General features: G+C 31.8%; 1 protein-coding gene across 1 annotated transcript; it reads left to right on the forward strand.

The window, feature by feature from the left end:
• The first annotated feature begins 432 nt into the window (after nucleotides 1-432).
• On the forward strand, nucleotides 433-20608 carry LOC123657145. The gene is made up of 6 exons (XM_045592723.1): nucleotides 433-472; nucleotides 2722-2894; nucleotides 3967-4150; nucleotides 8613-8752; nucleotides 16968-17200; nucleotides 20473-20608. The coding sequence occupies exons 1-6, from the start codon at nucleotides 433-435 to the stop codon at nucleotides 20606-20608; spliced, it is 906 nt and encodes a 301-aa protein (XP_045448679.1).
• Nucleotides 20609-21782: the final 1174 nt, after the last annotated feature.

Consider the following 21782-nt stretch of genomic DNA (forward strand, 5'->3'; position numbering starts at 1 on the left):
CAAAGAATTTCGCTTACTTTTTCACATAATATGCCAGAGAGCCTTCAGGTTCGCGCAATGATGGAAGTGTAGACTAAAACAAGTTACCTTCGACAGCTTTTGTAAGAAACAAAAGGCATGGGTTCCATTTGGAAAGCCCAATAGTCTCTCGCCAATTCTGCTGTGTTTGAACTTTGCCCTAGCGATTTACTACCTGTAAGACCTGGAGGCAGCGTTGAATCTCTTCTTCAGGTTATGCGCCTGTGAATCCCCCATATAGATGCGGAAGATTCATAGGAATTCACTAATAGTATTGGCCTCACAGGCTGAAGCGAACGATCCCCCACATCTATTGCTGCAGGTCAAGGCTAATAACTCTCCAGCTTGGAACTACAAGCTCTTTAAATTAGCTTAAAATTCGAAATTCAAAACATTCATTCCATTAAAGAACTCATGGAATTATTACTGATAAAATTCAATAGCCTTGCATCCAATTTTCCGGAGGTATTAACTTGATGTTTTTCAAAACTAAAACTGATAAAAAATTACCTAAGGATTTCGATGGAACGGGAACAGCTACAGCAGACTACACTCACTATTGTCTATTCTAGGAGGAAGTTATAACTTATAATCAATAAACATTTATTTTAATTCAATGCAAGCATTTTTTGTGAGAAATCTTTACCCATCATTTGCCTGCCCCCCCACTAATTTTGATACAGGGTCCCAAGGTTCCCGGGGTTCCAAGGAATGCTACGCTAGTGGGGCCACTTGAGTTTTTTACGCAATTCAGAAATATGATTCTATTTGCGAAGTCCAAATACGAATCGCATAGGTACATAGATTCGACCAAATTTAATAATCTGCTCCTCAGTAATGTCAAGAAAACAACTAAGCAATTTTTTACCGATGAAAAAAAACAGAGGAGGTTCTAAAGTCGCTACGTACCTATATTTATTTATGTTTGACCATGCATAGCTTTTTACAAAGTATTCCGAAATTGATAAAAAAATATATTGGAAAGAGTAAACCCCGAAGTTGTTTTTCGCCTAGGAGGCGAGGAAGAAGCGCGGCTCGCAGCTTGCTTGGCATAGGCATGGGAAAGAGCAGTCCTAATTTTTTAAACTTTCTTATTGTATTTTTTATTAGTATTACGGTAATAATAATCATAATATACTTTTTTGAAATCCTTGTATTGAGCCCTTTTGATACCAAAAACAAACAACACAGTTATTTACCATAATTATCATTGTTATTTGTTAGCGAAACCCTTCGTTAGCCCAGGTTTGCACAGTGTTACAATAAAAACCGCATATACAAATACGGTTTTATTGTAGTTCTGAAAAGAGAAATTATTTAATTTTGTTAATACGAATTTTAGAAAATATCGACTAAAAATAACATCACTAGTGTATCGATATAATTGTCGACTATGAGGCATCACTTCGCTGGCGTATATACGTATTGCTTTGACCCTTCCCTCCCCCAGACCTATCCCCCAAAAAGCAAGAAAGGGACAACTGCAGCTCAGACCGTTTTAGGTATATAATTTTTGACCAAAACAGTGTTTCGTAGTCGACTGTTTTCTCCTCAAAACATGGCAATTTTTAAAAAAATTTTTTTTTAGAAAATAAAAGAAGACTTCGGCTATGCCCCTATGTTTTCATTTTTTTGAAAATATGCATATATTTTTTTTAATGAGTGTCTGAAAATGTACAAAAAATTATGCAATATTTCGAGTTTTTGAAGTCTCCTAATTCCTATGATAATAAGAATATGAAAAAAATCAAAACATAGGGGCATGGTCATGGCAGCAAAGAGTTCTATGTCACAAAAATATTTGATCTAGTGTCATTATCCAGGGAGAAAACAGTCGACTACGTTTGTATGGAGAAAGACCCGGTACCCTTTCCTCTTAACGGATTTTGATAAAGACACATTTAAACGTTATTATTAAGCTTACCATACAATAATAACTAAGTACGATTTTATTTTTGTGCTACCCACACATTAGGAATTCTAAGCATTTTTGAATATCATATCAAAAATTGACCGTTCCAGCGGGGATCGAACTGAATGATAGCATGGCGTTGTCTCCTGTCAAAGCTTTTCATTGTAATATGAAACTTTGAATAGTTACGGGTTTCTGTAAAGAACTCACTATAGACGGCGCCACGATTCGCTTAAACCGAAAATAAAAATCATCATATCAAAAATTTCGATCTAACGGATACATCGTTCCATAGCTTAATTGGCTAGACAGCCGACACGGTCAGTCGGAGACGCAGGTTCGATCCCCGCTGGAGAGGTCAATTTTTGATATGATTTTCAAAAATGTTTAATAATAACTAAATTTAAGTATATTGCATTAAGTATATGCATTTTATTAACAAGGTGAATTTTTAATAGATAATGGTACATACGTTAAAGGACTTGAAATAGGCTTGTAATGTGGGTCGGGAAACCTCCTCATTCTTCACATTAGACCAGCACATTCTTAGTCTTTCAATTTTCAAAATTAATATTTCTAATAACTAACACGCGTGACCGAACTTCGGCAGCCTTGTATGGCAGGGTCGCCATGTATGGTGGGAGCTTGGAATGTTAATCAAAACAAGCTTTTCGCTACACATCCAGTTTATTAATGATTTAAATTGAATGTCGATTCATTATATAGTATATCTATAGGTATATATACATGTTACGTATACTTGATGCATACATATAAACGATTCAAATTTGTTTCAGCTGTGACATCAGCGCACAAAATCACTCAACTAAAAGTCCCACTGTACGCCGACCCCCGACGAGCGGCTGAGCTCAGCTGTCACTTCGAAATGGACGATCAGAAGCTACACTCTGTCAAATGGTACAGAGATGTCCACGAAATATTTAGATACAATCCATCACAGAAGGTAACTTTGATTTATACTTTTGGTTTTAGAAATTAAACGTGTATTTTTTAAAATATATTTTGAATTAATGTAAGGCTTAACTTTATTTTTGATATGTGTTCTGTAAATGTATTTATACATTATTTAGACAAAATTTTAGTAATACAATATCATAGTAGTCAATGTACCAGTATTCAGTATATTAAAAAATTGATTATTTAAAAAAAGAATAACTTGAAAGCGTTGCGGTTAAACAACGCGTCTCAAGTTAAATCAGGAGCTTTGGTGCTAGCCAGGTTGTAGCATGTATAGACCTTACCATTTGGCATTGTTTGCGCTTTTCAACGCATATTGTGTTGACAAAACATATCAAAGATCTTCAGTTCGTGCAGATTCTCTCTATCATGATCTTTTTAACCGTAACATAAAATGATTGATATGTATACATATTATCAAAACCGTGTCTGGGTTATTAATAAAAACTAGCCGTTTAAAATTGTTGCATAGTTTCTTGTCGATTTCTCTACAGAATCTATATTCCGAATCGGTGGTAACCTAATTGAATTTAATTAATTTATTAAGAACAAATGCAATTTTAATTTCTTTAATTACGATAAAATGTGCTTTTATAGCTTTCTCGAATAAAGTGATTTTGATTCAATTAACTTAAAATTTCTTTGAATATTGACGAGCTCATGTTCCGGACGTGACCTAAATTGCGAGATATACTCATTTATAGACTATTTTCTGGCCGTGGTGTAATTTAGTGACGTGTTCGAGGTCGAGTATGTGTGCTGGACGTTTTAATGAGTTACCGTTGCTTATGTACTTTCTAAGTAACGATTGAACGCAACTAACGTATAGTGAATTAAAAAAAAATTATGCTGTCTTTTGTGTTTACTTTCTTTTTATATAAAACTCATAAAGAACACTAAATTAAAAAAAAAGAAACATTAAAAATAATTAATTTATAAATGTTTAAACATAATAATGATACATTATTCGGTCTGTATTGAAAACATGACAATTCATAATTGTAATCCCAATTCTAATACATTTAATAAGCAATTGATTGATAAGTTGTTCTCCTCAGCCGCCCATTCGTCTCTTCAACATAACGGGAATAATGGTACAAGGTGGAGATTGTCAGAAAGACTCTTGCATGGTACGAGTGATGCCTCCACCAATTGCTACACGTGCAGCATACAGCTGCGAAGTGTCCACAGAAGGTCCTAAGTTCCAAATAGCGAGGCAAACTAAACATATGACGGTTGTCGGTAAGTCATTTCTTATTATATTATTCTAGCTGACTTTGCGAATTTTTGCTTCCATATTTCGTTTTTTTTTTTTTGTTAAAATGCTGTCTTTTTTTCTTATACAAACCTTCAGTCCTAATAATAACAATACACAAAAAAGAATTACCTAATTTAAAGCAGTATTAGCAATGCGGGTAAATACATTTCAGTGAATCATTTTTATATACATACAGATATATTTTAACTGAGGTAGGTAGGGCACAGCAGTCTGTCTTGTTTGTCGCGAACTTGGGGAGGCCTATGTCCAGCAGCGGACTGCCGTTTCCTGCTTAAAATATGGAGCAACCAGAATGGGGTAGTGCCTCGACCTTACAGAAGATCACAGCTAAATAATACTGCATTCAAGTAGTGTTGTATTTCTGTGGTGAGTAAGGTAACTAGAGCTCCTGGGTGGATTTGGGGATAGGATCGGCAACGCGCTTGCGATGCTTTTGGTGTTACAGATATCTATAAGCTACGTTAATCGCTTACCATCAGGTGATCCCTACGCTGGTTTTTGACCTAGTTGTATTAAAAAAACATATAAATTTAAAAATAGAGCAGAAAACAATATTTATTGTTTTCAGAGTTTAAAACAAAAACAATGAATTGATAAGCTTAAACAAATATGTTTGGTAATCACAACTTTCAAAACATTAGTTCCCCAGACGAGTTTCTGTTACTGAGTATACATTAAAATACATATTCATGGAATAATAACACTCTAGTTTTAATTTGTTCAACGTTTAGTTAATAAATTGAAAGTTTTTAAAATTATATTTTGAAGTATTAGAAATTACGCAATCATTACACCGTGCTTACACTCACGACCCTCACTAGGATTTAGTCCTGTATCAGGGGTCTGAAATTACACATAACACGAACACAAACGCCCAGACCACGGTGAACATTGTATCTTTATGTTTTTCAATGACTAAATATTGTGACTAAGTCAAGCTTGCTGGATAACACTAGACACATGAGTTTCGTCTATTATAATTTTTTTTTATTTTTTTTTATGTCACTAGGTCGGCAAACAAGCGTACGGTTCACCTGATGGTAAGCGATTACCGTAGCTTATAGACACCTGCAACACCAGAAGCATCGCAAGCGCGTTGCCGACCCAATCCCCAATCCCCCTAGGAGCTCTGGTCACCTTACCAACAGGAACACAATACTGCTTGAAAACAGTATTATTTAGCTGTGATCTTCTGTAAGGTCGAGGTACTTCCCCAGTCGGGCTGCTCCATATTTAGAGCAGGAAATTCCTGCTGTGCCCTACCTCAGTTAAAAGAATGTACCTAATGTTAAGATGTAGCAACCTTTTTATTGATTGTCGTTTGGGAGCTTGTCTTTTTGTTGAAGTTATACTTCTTAAGGCGTGTTAGGGAAAAATGACGAGAGTTAATTTTTACATTGCACGCGCACGCTGTCACCAAAACCCCTGAAGTTAGATAGTCAACAAGGAAGAAGTTAGCCAATGAAGTAAATCTTCTTGCGTACATAAGCACACTCACACTTTTTTATGTAGATTTTTGTAAGTTTTTTTTTTTTAAGAATGACTTTAATCACTTTATGGCGAAATGAATATTTTCATTACATTTGATTTCATGCTATTTTTAAGTGTCACAAGTTAAAAAATATTTTCGAATAACCATAATGATCTGTTAAACATTTTGACCGACATTAAAAAATGTTCTATTTTCCATATTTTTCCCCATTTAACCATTTAATTCTATTTTTTGATGAATGCTGCTTGATGACCAGAAATATATATGAAAATGTTTATGAAAGAGAAAAAGTTAACTCGTTGATAAGTGTACATTTAGATAATGTGAAATGTATCTCGTTAAGTAAAATCTCGAAGCACAATACGTTTGTTATTTTATTACAACTTCAAATAATACTATTTTGCTAAAAGCTTTTTTAAAATCACATTTGTAACAATAAAACGTCGACATGATTACAATGTCGGAGCAACTTTTAGAATTTGTTTGTGCTTTATTTGCGACAGAAAAAGAGAACAATACAATGAAAAAATATTTTCTGTAGTTATCAGTAGATATTTAATATAATACTTTTTATAAATAATTTAAATATAATAAATTGGAAGATGTTTCAGGTATTTTTTACCTTTTTAGGATAAAATTGTAGCGAGAAAAAAATGTAATACCTTTTTTTCACAATTTTTTTGCTATATACTAAAAAAATTATCATCTGTGGCTTATTTTTTATCTTTTAAAATGCTATATTCTATTTAATCAAAGTATTTTCGCCCCATCTCGGCAAATTGGTCAAATGTTTTGATATTTTTATCGGTCAACTATCTTAATTTTATTATTCTCATACACAATAAGCGGTATTGTTGCTTCATTTATGATAATTTTAAAGATACAAACAAATTAAAAAATAGATTTAATCACGGAGAAAAAGAGAGATGGGTAGATTTGCCATGAGCAAATTGCCGCATTCTACCACCCTGGGATACTACTGGGATTTTGTAATAAATATTTGATATTAATAGTTTGTGATCGCAAGTGTTAGCATTTAAATTTGTAATTCTGACACTTACTAATATATTGGATTTTGTGTCAATATTACTCTTATTGTTTATTCGCTTAATACCAGAGCAGTACAAAGATGGTGACGCCATCTACCGAATGGTTAATACCTATTAATTTACGATTAGTCAGTCACTAGTCTTTTTTATCTGTTTTGCAGGGTAGTTACACAATAAATACTGTTATCATTTAAATCTTCTAATTCTGATTATTATCCAAGTACCGGAAGAGCATAAAGATGGAGACACCATCTTCCGAATAGTTAATACTATTTTTTGTGATTGGTCAGTCGCCATCTTTGTCATGTATTGGCGGGATTGTTGTCCTATAAATATAATAATTTGTAAGTGAAGATGCAGTTATTGTTTAATTATTGTCGGCTAGCGTTGCTGCTCGAAAAGTGGCATATAAGTGATTAGTGCGATAACGTATTCAATGTAGTTAAAAGCTTGTATTGTGAATGAATAACTATGGATTTGAAGTGGGGAATAATTGTTTAGTTGAGTTTTTTTAGTTGTGTTCTACACAAGTGTGTTAAGTTGCCCATTTTATGAGGACACCGTGAATTGACAAGGTAACGAACGGTAAACGGTCCACATGATGGTAAGCGGGTACTCAGCCCACGCCGTATATCTTAGAGCTCTGGCTACCTTACCCCCGACAGGAACACAGGACTATTTGGGTGTTGTACATTTTAGCTGAGATCTCTTGTAAGATTGGGGTACTTCTACGGACGGGTTGCTCCAGATTTTGGCTGGGATATATCCTTTTGTATCCGTACCTCAATAAAATATTTTTGTAATAGCTTTAAAATTATATAACTAGCCACCCACTTTACACCACTAAATATATATTCCTATTACCGTTACATTTCTAATTGAACAAGCTTAGTAATCCCAGACTAAAATCTAACAAAGGCAAAGTTTTACCTAAAACTTTAATCACCTCCCGATACTCACCAAGCGCTATAACTGGAGGTCCTTTATAGGATTATCTTAATCGTGAAGTTCTCTGTTATTTAGCTACAATCCCTGCCAAATTCGAACAATGAAACTTTGTCTGACCTTAAATATTTCATCTCAAAAGTACATTAATATTTTATTTGAATGGAAAGCTGTGTTTTTCATATTTATGTATTACGGGTCTTATCTGTTGCGGTTAGCTCGTGACGCAGCTCTATCGAGACAATATAAAAGGTTATTGTTGCGACCAGACCTGTTGTTTATTAACATTGAAAATATTAATCACGAATTAATTATTATTTTTTTGTTGCCGGTTCGACCCAATCAGATGGCAAACATTAATTTGTGTTGGCCATATAAATATTTGTCGTTGTCTGAGCATGTGTGCTTGTATTTTGTGTGTGTTACCAGGCTCCCTACATAGGAATTCTACGTTTTAAGTAATGATAGTTAAAAAAAATGTATAAAATATTATACTTTTAAATTTCCCCCTCTCTTTCCGTGGGTGTCGTAAGAGGCGACTAAGTGATAACACAGTTCCACTACCACCTTGGAACTTAAAAAGCCGCCCGGTGGCGGGATAACCATCCAACTGCTTTGAAATACACAGGCCGAAGACGGGCAGCAGCGTCTTCGGTGCTACAAAGCCATTACTGCGGTCACCAACCCGCCTGCCCAGCGTGGTGACTATGGGCAAAACACATGAGTTCACGTTGTTTTTGGCGTAAGCTTGTGGAGGCCTATGTCCAGCAGTGGACTGTGTAGGCTGTAATGATGACTATTAATTTTTGTTCTACGTGAAATAATAAGAATAATCCCTTCAATTATATTAGCAATATAACTGACCATTATGACATAAACTCAAACTGTGTTAAAATCATATCTACGTTAAATAGATTCTGAAAACAGATTTCCTTACAGCTATGCCGGACAAGGATCCTGTTATAACTGGAGCACCTAAATTAGTGAAACCTGGAGAGCAAATACTCCTCAACTGCACATCCGATTTCTCCCTACCGCCGTCTGATATTAATTGGTATATAGACAATGAAATAGCAAAGGTAAGTATGTACTTTCAATACATTGTAGATTGGACTAAACTAATTGAATGTAATTTTTCATATAGTAATTTTAAAGTATAATATTGTGTAGTATTAATTAAACTTTTTTTATCAAACTTTATCTGATTATAATATACTTATAACATATACTTAAATGTATATTGCGTGGGGAAAAATCACTTCAATTCCCGCCGACAAGTATTAAAATGGTCACTATTAAGTCACAGCACTGGTTTGTGGCTGTTGCGCTGGATGTTGCGGGTTCGATCCCCGCACGTGACATACATTTGTATTGGCCACACATTGTCGTGGTTTGGATGTTTGGTCAGTCCTTATAGGTCATCGTTCCCGGTTGTTGTCATATACACCTAGTAGCGATCGTTACTCATAGTAGGGAATATATCCGCCAACCCACATTGGAGTAGCGTGGTGGATTAAGCTCTAATCCTTCTCCTACATGGGGAAAAAGGCCAGAGCAGTAAGATATTACAGGCTGAAGTGTAAGCGTAAGGAAAGCTCAAAAGTTACATGTCAAGTCTGGATGAAATTTAAATGGAACCTCATGACAAGTTTTGTTTTGTATGTCGCAAAAAAATGAAAATCACGAAAATCGGCACTCCCGATAAAAAGTTAAAAAATAACACTCATTAATAAATACAGTCGAATTGAGAACCTCTTTTTTTAAAAGTCGCATAAAATAAATAGTGAACATAACAATAGTATATTTACTTTTATTTCATACTAGCTGAACTTTTAAGGTTTACCCGCGTAATTATCGATGAATATGTCATAATAAAATTTAGCCTACGTATCATCGTACATCTCCAGCTGTCTACGTACCAAGTTTTATGACAACCAGTTCAGTAGTTTTTTAAATAAAAGAGTAACAGACACCCGTCCATCATTTATAATTTCAGTAGGATTAGTAGGACTCATTAAGGTCATTTATATCCAAGTTAATAGTATAATATATATATATATAATTATACACTAAAAAGGAGTCCATATTTATTGTATAAATAGAATTATTAATAATGGCTGACACCATACAATTATATAATTACTAGCGACCCGCCCCGACTTCGCAGGGGGGAAAACTGATATAAAATATAAAATAAATATTTGCAATTTATGTAAAAAAAAAATGTTTATTTACGACATCACAAACTATTAGTGTTCCTCTAGTATAATATGCATGTTTTGTATATATATATATTTATACAAAACATGACACAAAACCATAATCTGGAATTACTCTATTTACTAAAGAAAACTCTATCAAAATCCATTGCGTAGTTTTAAAGGTCTAAGCATACAAACAGCGGGAAGCGCCTTTGTATATATATTTATACTATGTAATGATTTAAATTATGAATCGTATTTATAGTGTATTGATATGATCAATTAAGCGTAATCAGAGGGCTATTAAAGTAACATTAGGAGACATGAGGTTGCGTCTAATATCGTTTACAACCTTAATGCTTTCAGTGTATCCATTAGATAAGATTTACATATGATATCTATAATTCCATATGGCTATCATGACTTTGAAATACAGCCAAATAGATATATATTAAGAACAAGCAAGTGAATAAATATGTCTTAATAATCGTGGTTTCTGGTTCGTGGTTACTAAAATTCTATATAGCCTATACCTTTCCCTGGTCAATGAACTTTCTATGACAAAAATATTTTTTTCAATACCAAACAATAGTTACTGTTGACAGCTTTATAATATTAATGTAGATGAATAATAATATATTACCTACTCGTTATTCTAAGTAAATATATATTGATAATCATTATTCTTGTTGTAATAAAAAAAAACAGTTATTTGTATATTATTAAGTATTCCCCATATATTTACTATACAATAAAAATTTAATATAAATAACAAATGAAACGTTAAGAGAATTTTGTCTCTATAATAAAGAGTTACGGAGCAGTTATAAAAACTTTTTAATTGAAAATTCACCCATAACTGGCTTCCGTTTAATGAATGTAAATTTAATATAATTTTGTATTTATGTTTCAAATTCGAATACCTTTATAATCTAAAATTAATTTTAATTTACGTTTCTATAATACGAACAGATATTATATTTATTACTATAAACGAAAAAAGCGGTCACGTGTGAGTCGGTCTCGCGCACCGAGGGTTCCGTACGAACGAAATTATTAAAAATATTTTTATTATATGATGTAACTGAAAATGTATGCTTTTCGCATATTTTCCCTTATCTGTGCTATAAGACGTTGTTTCGTACTAAATTTCAAGATTCTGAGTTCACGGGAAGTACCTTGTAGGTTTTGATTTCCTTGATAGTGTCGAAAATTTGCAGCATAAACGGCTGTATATTTTGATTGCGTTGGCTTCTAGTTTGATTTTTTCACAGCTCCAAGGGACAGTAAACTTGAGTATTTGATAAAAATAGATAGATAAATAAATAAATATCATTTATAGCATACGGTCGTCTGTTCTTATGGTAAGCAACTTAATGCTTGTGTTACAAGTAACAGCCGACTGTTATAACTATTTCTTTTGATAAACACACACAGAAATTATATATATATATACAAGTTTTTTATATAAGTTTTAAAATCCATGGGCTCTCAAGTGCCCATGCCTTTTTTATTTACATTTTAATTTCCAAAGCGTTGAGGCGTATTATTTTCAACACTGTATGCTTCAAAGAAATATAATACAAATATTATATTACACCCAGACTCAGGCGAGAATCGAACCTGCAACCCGCAGAATAAAAAGCGGGGCCACTACAACTGCACCAACGGGCTAGTTAGTAAATTTCAGCTAAATACCTCCACACGTTCCTGAGAAAAAGGGTCTTGACAAACAGACAGACAACAAAATCATCCTATAAGGGTTCTATTTTGTCCTTTTGAGGTACGGAACCCTAAAAACAAAAAGGTTTTTTTTAAATTACAACAGCGATAAACGTTGTAAAATTTCTTTTAAATGAAATGCATAATATAAGAGGGTAGTTTGGCTGTTTATTTGCATCGTTTCAAAACAAAATATGAATATGCTAATAACGAAATGCACTCGTTACAAAACTTACGAAGCTAGAATTTTTATTTTTAAATTTAAATTGCAACTATGTAGGTTCTGACGTGACCTTCTTATCATCCCTCATTAGAGAATCGTGATGGCTTGGGTATTCTCGAGTACATGTCACTTATATTTTATTGCTATACGTAAAAAATATATTTTCGTTTATATTTATTATTGTTAGTATTTCGTCCATCTGTAACGTTGGCCACGTATTTTAAGGGCTTATACTACTCTATAGGTTCACTTTGTATATTTTTTCCCAATTTAATGGGTCCTTTATCACAATTTTGCGATACAACTTTCTACATTTAACTTCATTCACTTTAAATTTTTTCAGAGAAATTGCATCTGGGTTATTTATTTATTAGGGACAGCCAACAGAAGATACCCAATCGATATAAATGTGTTAATATATATGTTAATATATATAGTTTGGTAAACAATGCTGAATGTAATACTTTTAACAGGGTTATGTTATATGCCTTAACACGTTTGTAGCTGATTTTAATGATTATGTAAAACTCAAGTTTTTTAACCGACTTCGAAAAAAGAGTATGTTCTCAATTCGAATGTATTTTTTATGTGTTACCTCGTCACTATTTACTAGGTGAACCAATTGTGATTATTCTTTTTTTAATCAAAAGCTAGTGCTTGTCATGTAGTTCCATTTAAATTTGATCGAGATTTGATGAATACTTTTTGAGTAATCTCTAATAACGCAGATTTACTAGACTATTTTTTCGTCTCCTACGCTATATTACTGGTCAATGTAATTGAAGTCAGTTTTTTTTTTTTCGTTTGGAAAAATACATAATTATTAATGTGTTTTAATTTGAATGATACAAAGCATCAAATACAATCTCAATCAAATCTGCAGTCGAAATCAGGATAACTATAGTGCTTTCGACCTAGTAGGCAGTGCACTCAAGAGATAGTCTAACTCGATTTAACTGTTTGCTCTCCTGCTCTCCTAATGGAATCAGGAATCCAATCTGACTGGATTAGGTACTATCAATTATTGTAATTGAGCTTAGTCGGCAATTGAATCGGCAGATTAAAACAATTGCTCTTTTAACGTTTGATAGATGTAAACTTTTGATTTTCTGTTCGCTTGGTAAAACCTTAGTAGTAAGCAATTGGTTATAAATTTTGTGGTTATCTTAATATTTTTGCATTTACATTTTTATGTAAAAAATGATTTATTAATAATATGTATGTAATACGAGCTATACCCGTGCGTATAATTCGCACTAAATAAGTATAATAATTATCACTTTGCAAAATTACAAAAATGTATTTATACGTGAGTTGATTTTAAATTGAACCACAAAATTTGCCGACCATCAATAATGTTGACATTGTTTCAAAATTAAAGCTGTCATCTATATAATTTTAATAATTAATTAATTAATTTACAAAAAATAAAATCTATAATATAAAAATGAGTCGCTGAATGTGTTGCTAAGCGCAAAACTCGAGAACGGTTGGACCGATTTCGCTAATTCTTTTTTTTAAATATTCCTTGAAGTACGAGGATGGTTCTTACGGAGAGAAAATTTCAAAAAAAAAAAATTTAAATTTCCTGAAAAAGTCTAAAGACAACACTTTTCTATACTCCCATACAAAAGATTTGTGATAATACTTAAAAGTCACTGTTAGGCGATACGAAGTTCGCCGGGTCAGCTAGTTAATAATATTTTTTTAGTTTTTGATGCCGGTAGAGCAAGCAATTTATTTATAAAATGACATATAATTTATGTAGATTAATTTTAGGATTTTTTTCTAAAAAGCGAGGCACTTATTACTTTTAATAAATAATGTAACATTTACAAATTAATACTTTTCTGTTAAGCATACATAAGTATTTAAATTTTTATTTCCTTGTGTGAAATGACAATTACTATAAGAAAACTTTTATCGGCTTAGTTTAGAAAGTAAAGTGATAAAAAGAAGGGAAGAAAGAGATATTAAAATGTTATAAAGTTTTAGTTTAGTATTTGAGTTAGACGAATACTCAAACAGTATTTTCCTAATAAGGTTTTTATGGTACATTTATCTAACAGACTTTTTTTGTTTATAGAGATTTGGACCATCATGCTTGTTTTAAGATTATATACAAAGAAGTATTGACACACGATTGGACACATTTGCTTGACAGTCTAATCTAATATATAAAATTCTCGTGTCGCGGTGTTTGTAGTTAGCTCCTCCGCAACGGCTAGACCGATTCTCATAAAATTTTGTGTGCATATCGGGTAGTCCTGAGAATCGAACAACATCTATTTTTCATACCCCGAAGTTATAAGGGGGGAGGGGATTAAGGGGGTTAATAGCACATTTGGCAAAACAACGTTTGCGGGTTCAGCTAGTAGAACAATAAAATTGTATCTAGTCCTTATTGAGCTAAATTGAAGAATATTCTGAATAGAATTCATAGAATTTTTGGTAATACAAGCATTGAGTAAAGAGAGAGTAGTTTAATTAAGTGTATAATTACATCTAATCACATTAATCTTTATTTAATTGAGCGTCTATAACTTTGAGTACTATTCCATCTTGTGAAATGGTTGTATAATACGTACATCCTATCACGCTAATTCGTTTTTGATCAGAGCTTGTCGTGAATGCAATGAGAATTTTGATTTATTTCATTTATCTTTGGCTGAATATAAAAAGCTGTTGTCGAATTTTATTAAAACAATTTAATGTGGAACCAATTTTATATCGATGATTTGTCCTTTTTTGAGTTTTTGATGTTGATTAATTTATTAAAGCTTATCATTACTTTGGAGTGCTTTCATGAAATAATAATTGGTGAAAACTTTGCTGAACTTTGTAAAATTAATTTGTGTTAATATTTATTATTATGTATATCTGTTTGTTTCCCAAATATTAAATAAATAAATAATTCTTTCTGTCATATGTATGTTAGGCGATAATTAACCTTAATGTCGGTTCTTGTTATATATAAAAATTAAATAGTGAATTATTTATATGAGCAGCTAATACTGCGTTTATACATGTATTTTTAAATCATATAAGTAAAACTAAGGGGCGTATTATTTACGAGAAGGCTACCTACACCCAAGAACCTTTATAGTAACTTGAAGCGTTCGTTTTGTATGCTATTAACTGGGCTCATTGTTGAGACTTAGCAGTCGAGGCACTTTAAATCTTCACTAACGGCCTTTTAAAATGGTTAATATATTTTACGAAACACTCCCACGCTATGTACTTGATTCTATTTTAAAATATCTATTTTATATAGTTAACAACTTATACTAATGTGCTTTTATAATATTTATATCGACTACAAAAGATATTCTCAATTTGACTATATATTGTTTTTATATGCGTTACGTCATAACTTTTAACTCGGTAGACTAATTTTGTTTGACTGATTTGATAAGTAAAATATGTGTCATCGCTGAAAACAGACAAAGAAATAAAGCATATCTTTGAATACTAAAAAGTAACATTACTGACCCAACCAACTTCGAGGAAGATAACATACAAAGAATCCATTATAGATTCGAATCGTATCCCAGCGGGTTTTTATGATAAAAAATAAAATGAAAACTAACATTAGCATACTCAAAAGTTACTAACGTAGAATCAAGAAAGTATAAAATATTACATTCAAGATTTATAGGAATTAAAATCACTATTGTTAAATGAAACATTTAATTTTCGGAGGGAATTTTTCAATTTATATATTAATAATAATTGGTATACCCCGACACAGGAAAAAATCCTTCTGGGGGCCGTTAAGTTTTATTTATTTATTTATTTAATTTATATTTAGTTATTTATATGAAGTTACAAGAAATTATGCGTTCCGCCCCATCTTTCCTTGGTATAAATTGAATGCTATTTATGCGAAGTCAGGCGCTATTATGTACTTTAAATTCAAAAGGAAAATTGTAATAATTAAATATATAAAAAAAAACGTAATAAAAGATGTTGATTTATACCGTGGTTATTTGATAATTACTTTTTTGAGTACATTCATCAAAGTGTACTGACTACTTTTAGCATAAATGCGTTCGAAACAAAAAAAAAAAAAACAGTTTAACTCAAATATTAACCACATAAACGTTATAAAATATGTTTTGATGAGAAGCTTTATTAGAATTGTTGTGATTCGAAGTCGATGAAACGAAAATGCGTTACGATAAAGAAGCAAACAGTTAAATGTATAGGAGCGAATGAGGTAGAATACATTACATAGTATTTTGTATTATCGTTGAAAAAATTTCTTGTAGGTACTTTTCAGAACATTTACTTCTGCCGTGTGTACATTGCATACACACACACACACACACTTTATTTTGTAACGATATGAACTTTTTTTAGTTTTCGCAACTCTAAAAAAACATAGCATATATTTATAAAATCTTTCAAAACTTAAATAGTGATGAACTTCTATTAAGCTAAAATTACTTTAACAATGTACACAAATTAAATATATTTATATATATATGACCAATAAATTGTAACCGCTTAAATAACGATACGATACGCTTTTAACGATAATTTAAATCTTAATATGTAAGATGATAATTCGAAGGTGCTTTTGAAGCCTATTTAAATGAAATTATTTTTAATCGACTTCAAAAAAAGGAGGAGGTTACTCAATTCGACCGTATATATATATATATATATATATATATATATATAATGTATGTTCGGGGATAACTTCATCGTTTATGAACCGATTTTGATAAAAAAAATTTTTGTTGGAAAGGAGATATCCCTAGTTTGGTACCATGATAAGGAAACTAGGATCTGATGATGCTATCCCAGAGAAATCGAGAGAAACTCGAAAATCCGCCATAACTTTTTACTGGGTATCTGGTAATCTGGGTACGGATTTTGATGATTTTTAATTTAGTCGAAAGCCGATGTTTATCATGTTATTTATTTGTTTATATGTTTTATCATCTGACTATAACTTTTGGAGTAATCTTTGATAATGCGTATTTACTTGACTATTTTTTCGTCTACCAACGTTGTATTACTTGTCGATATACCTAATTGAAGTCGGTTTTTCTTCGTTTTCCTGCAAACACAATTATTGATTTTGAACTTAAATAAAATAATTTTATTGTATCAAATGTCAAATAAATAATGGTTTGACAGACTGACGCGTGGCAGCGTAGAGAATTAAGCGCACCTCAGCTGGGGGGTCTACGAGCGTCATGGCGAGTGCTACGCGTCTCCGTACCGCCTACAGCGAGCGGCGCTCTACGAGTGCGCTGCGAAGCTGTACTACCCGTAGAACCGCCGGTAGTTCGAGACGCAATTACTACTATAACTGTGTATTCACGTACGCAGTTGTCAAAGTATGTCGCTAATAGAGGTACGTGGCTTGTGTTAGTTTCTCTTGTTGAGGTTTTTTTTTTCGGGACACAATACCCACGTGCTTTTTGTTGTTTGTGCCTTTTTTCACATAGTGCATTTTTTGCTGATTGGTCACTCTCTCTCTGTATGTATGTGGTGGGTGGTGTGGGTGTGTGTGTGTGTGTGTGTTTGTGTGTGTTTGTGTGTGTTTGTGTTTTTTTAACATAATAGCACTTTTGACTATTTTTTGTATTTATATATATATATTCCTAAAGCTTATTCCATTATATTTTCAATTTTTTTTTTAAAGTCAAGTTTGATATAATTTAGATGTCATTGTAACGATGTAATCTGATCATTGAAAGGTAGTACGAGTATAAGCATTATAAAAGAGAAATATTTGTTAAAGCTAAAATGAAAGGTAGATTGTAAAGTATAAAAAGGCTATATTAGCAATGAAAAATAGCTATGTCAGCCAAAAAGAGTGTTACCTGTAGAATGTTGTATCACGGTTTATGGAAATAAAATAGTCTTTCACCAACATAGGTTTAACTCGCTAAAAACTGAAGGCCACGTATTAAATGAAAGTCAAAGAAATATTTGTGGTATCATGAGAATATTTTATTTTCTTTTAGTAAGGATTAACCGCAGTGTTAACTTGCACAAAACATACAACTATAATAGTATATAACATCGAAAATGTTATTTTTTTTTAACATATATTAAGAAGAATTCAGATAGCTTCAATAATTTTTGTTTAATTGAACTTTATGAAGTAAATATTACGTAACATATTGTTTTGTTCAAAGTGTACATTATAACCTTATTTTCCATTTAAAATTGAAACACCATAACGTGTTTATAAGACGTGTATCGTATTACATTTGTGTGAAAATGTATGTATAAATTAACATGTCTATTAGAGGGATAGTGAACTAGCAGTAATAATATAAACACACGCCGGGCTTTGAGAGTAACTAATGCAATTTGCCTAAGATCATAGAGTTTCAAATCTCTTAGATCTGTACCTAAGATGTATATCATACTGGAATTGAGTTTATACAAACATTGCTTATTTTGATGGCTTTAACTGTGTACAATGATATTATTTTGATTATTATAATTATAATTGTTATCTTTCTCTGCTTTATTGTCTTATGAGATATTTGTCTAATGATTTTTTGGTCTTTTATAACCAACTTCCAAAAAAATGAGGTCTTCGAATCGATTGTTGTTTTTTATATATGTTACGTTAGGACTTTTGACTGGGTGTACCGATTTTGATAATCTTTGTTTCAATTGAAAGTTAGTGTATGTCATGTGGTCCTATTTAAATTGAGTTGACATCTAACAAGTACTTTTTGACTCATCTCTAATTATGCGTATTTACTTGACTATTTTTTATCTACCTTCGTATGTATGTATGTATGTATCTATGTTTGTATCTGGGGCGCAATATTTTTCAAAGTTATTTTGAGTTGAATTATTAAATTAATTTTTTGTTATTATTACTATTTGTTTATTTTTTATTATTATTATATAAGCCAACGCTATTTTGTTTCTGTTTGACTGGTGGTAAGGCTGTATACTTTAAGTCTACCTTTTGAACAATGTTATTTTTGTTGTGTGATAAAATTTAAATAATTAATAAATAATGCCAAGTTCACCTGATACATGTACACCTGATAGCGATCGTTACTCATAGTAGGGAACATATCTGCCAACCCGCATTGGAGCAGCGTGGTGGATTAAGCTCTGATCCTTCTCCTACATGGGGAAAGAGGCCTATGCCCAGTTGTGGGATATTACAGGCTGAAGCGTATAATGCAAAGTTTATTCTTTAAATACGATTACCAGGATATTTAAAAGTTCAATTATTCTATAAAATATATTAAATTAAAATTAATTTAAATTATAAAACTCAGTAAGGTATCAGGTACAGTAAATGTGTGACAGTATACCGCTGTACCCGGTATTTCTTACACAAACAGCTAAACGTGCGGAAAACGTTAATCTTCACGTTACTGAGCGTCAATGTCAGATGTCTGTGTGGGGGGTCCGGAAACACACACAATACACAAGCACAAACGCCCAGACCACGACTAACATCTATATGGTCGATACAAATATCTGTCGTTAGCGGGAATCGAACCCGCGACCGCCAGCGCAACAGCCAGTGCTATGCTGCGCCAACGCGTCGTCAAATTCTTTTTTCAATTCTGTGTGTATTTCCTGACCCCTGACACATTAGTAAATACTAGTTGGGGCCGTTGAGTGTGATGTGTCTATTATTTGTTATTACTTTCAGTTAAAATAGTGTTCCCTGATTAGAAATTTCTTGTTATCATATCTTGGAACCTATTCTCAGGTACAATTTAATTTGTAATAAGGATATTCGAACTCATAAGTACAAATAAGCTTAATGTTGATATTACGTACTAAGCGAACCACTCAGGTTCATTAGAATTTATAATTGACTATAAAATACAGCACGGTGCTTTATAGCCTTCATCAATAAACAGACTACTTGAAATGAATGACCCATTCAGTAAAATAACTTATATTTATTCATTCGAGTAACCTCGGAGTTTCTAGTCTGTTCTTCTCTGCAGAATTTATATTTTGAATCGGTGGCAGCTTTTCTTTAAATAAATTTAATTAATTAATAATCGAATATAATTTAAATTTGGAACATGTCGATTTAAAAATGCTTTTGAAATTACTTTTATAAATAATATTTTATAGATAAAAGTATTTTTTTTTAATTTTAGTTTTTCATTGTTACTCTTAAATATACTAAAATATATTTGAACAAATTCACGGAAATTAGCTAGTTCTGTTTTAGTTTGTAATATTTGTGTTCAAGCGTTCCACAATAGACTAACACAGGTTACCGTTTTAGAAAACCCTTGGGAAATTCGGTGCTAATACTGGCAACTCGGAATTTTGTTATTCATGCATTGTGTACATTCTAACAATTTAACTTTGTTGTTGCTGATAATAAAACACACTTTTAGATATTAAAACGAGTTAACTATAACTTCATGTCAAGATGAGTATATTTCTAACGTTATATAAGGGTTGAAAACTTTACCAACAGGAAACATTGCCTATATTCTGAAGCTTGTAGACCTAAATAATTGTTGTATTAATTCTGTTTGAAATATTTATTCATTTTAATTTTGCATTTAATAAATTATTGCAAAACTTTAATATTTCGCGTGGAACTTTTTTGGCATTTATTTTGTATTTGTGTCATTTTGTGCTTCAATAATATTTGTTTTAATTCACAAATTTGTTCCAGGTACACACATCGAATACAAAGCAAGTGGTATGATCGTTTTGATCTGGACTTTCAAAGAAATGTCAAGGTTTTTGAGCTTATGAGGCTTGATTTAAAGTACTTTCTGAGTGATACTAGTTTAAGTGTAGATAAATGATCGGCCTCAAAACATATATAATTGTCCAAGAGCTTGAAAATATTATGGAAAACACAGGTACAGAAAACTCTTAAAACTAAATATTAGAAAAAAAATCTGACTATAGTGGTTGCATTGGTTATAGCAACTGGCGGTTACGGTGGCGGTCTGGGCGTTTGTTCGTGAACGTTGTGTGTGTCCGGACCACAGACACAGGATTCCCATTCTATTTTGTGCCGTTGAGTATGGAACCTTTATTCAAGTCTAAATAAATTTATGGGTTTGACAAGTTCATATGTTAGAAATACTTTCCAGCTCCTGGGCAATAACTGAATTTACGATATATTATGTACGATTATAGATCGTACATGTCTTACAAATAAAATGAATTTAATTCAATCTATAGATAAAATATAGTAATACGCAGTACGAAGTTATTATTTTTTGTACATTCCAAAGTGTTGTATTTATTAAAATATCGTTAAAGTGTATGTGTAATATAAATATATTTAATAGATAAATGAAAGAAATATAAAACTTATGATGATTTAATTATTTATATTTAGTTTTTATAACTTCTCATATCGTTTTTTTTTTGTTTAAATAAATTATTGTGTATCTAATAATAGTTTTGTTTATATTTGTATGGATTAGTTGAATATAGTTTCATTTTTGTAATAAATAAAAACGTAATAGCATGATTGGTCCGTGCAAGTTGTAACTACTAAAGAAGCTTGTTAAACTTGTCGTCAAGTTAAATTGGTTGCACAAAGCCATAAAAGTCTGGGAGCATGCAAATGTATTATAACTCAAAATGCTTGGCAGTGGAAAATGTCAAGACTGAGAGAGTTTTCTTTCTATTAAACTAAAAGTTTCATTAATTTTTAGTTACGTACAAATCGCATTATTATGTTGATTGTATTTTTTTTCTATTTTCTATTAATCATTTGCTTACTAAATATTTTTATTGAACTCGAAGTTTATTTACATAATTAAAATGTAGAAAGTCCTCGAATGTCAGTAATAACTGCTATATTTAATATTTTTATGTAAATTTTTTAATAATTAAAATCAAAACGAATGCGCTTCCTATATAATAACCAAAAAAAAATGTTAAACAGAAACAAAATGATAAAATTGAAATAGCTGATATTCTTTTAATGTTGACATAACATATACGATGTGATTTTTAATT

The sequence above is a fragment of the Melitaea cinxia genome, chromosome 10 (genome assembly GCF_905220565.1).
Source record: "Melitaea cinxia chromosome 10, ilMelCinx1.1, whole genome shotgun sequence".
Lineage (NCBI taxonomy): Eukaryota > Metazoa > Arthropoda > Insecta > Lepidoptera > Nymphalidae > Melitaea > Melitaea cinxia.

Coding starts and splice junctions, on each gene's coding strand:
- LOC123657145 (XM_045592723.1), top strand. CDS start 433: ATGGAATTATTACTGATAAAATTCAATAGCCTTGCATCCA. Junction 2,895..3,966: donor GATACAATCCATCACAGAAG/GTAACTTTGATT, acceptor TGTTCTCCTCAG/CCGCCCATTCGTCTCTTCAA. Junction 8,753..16,967: donor TAGACAATGAAATAGCAAAG/GTAAGTATGTAC, acceptor ATGGTTTGACAG/ACTGACGCGTGGCAGCGTAG.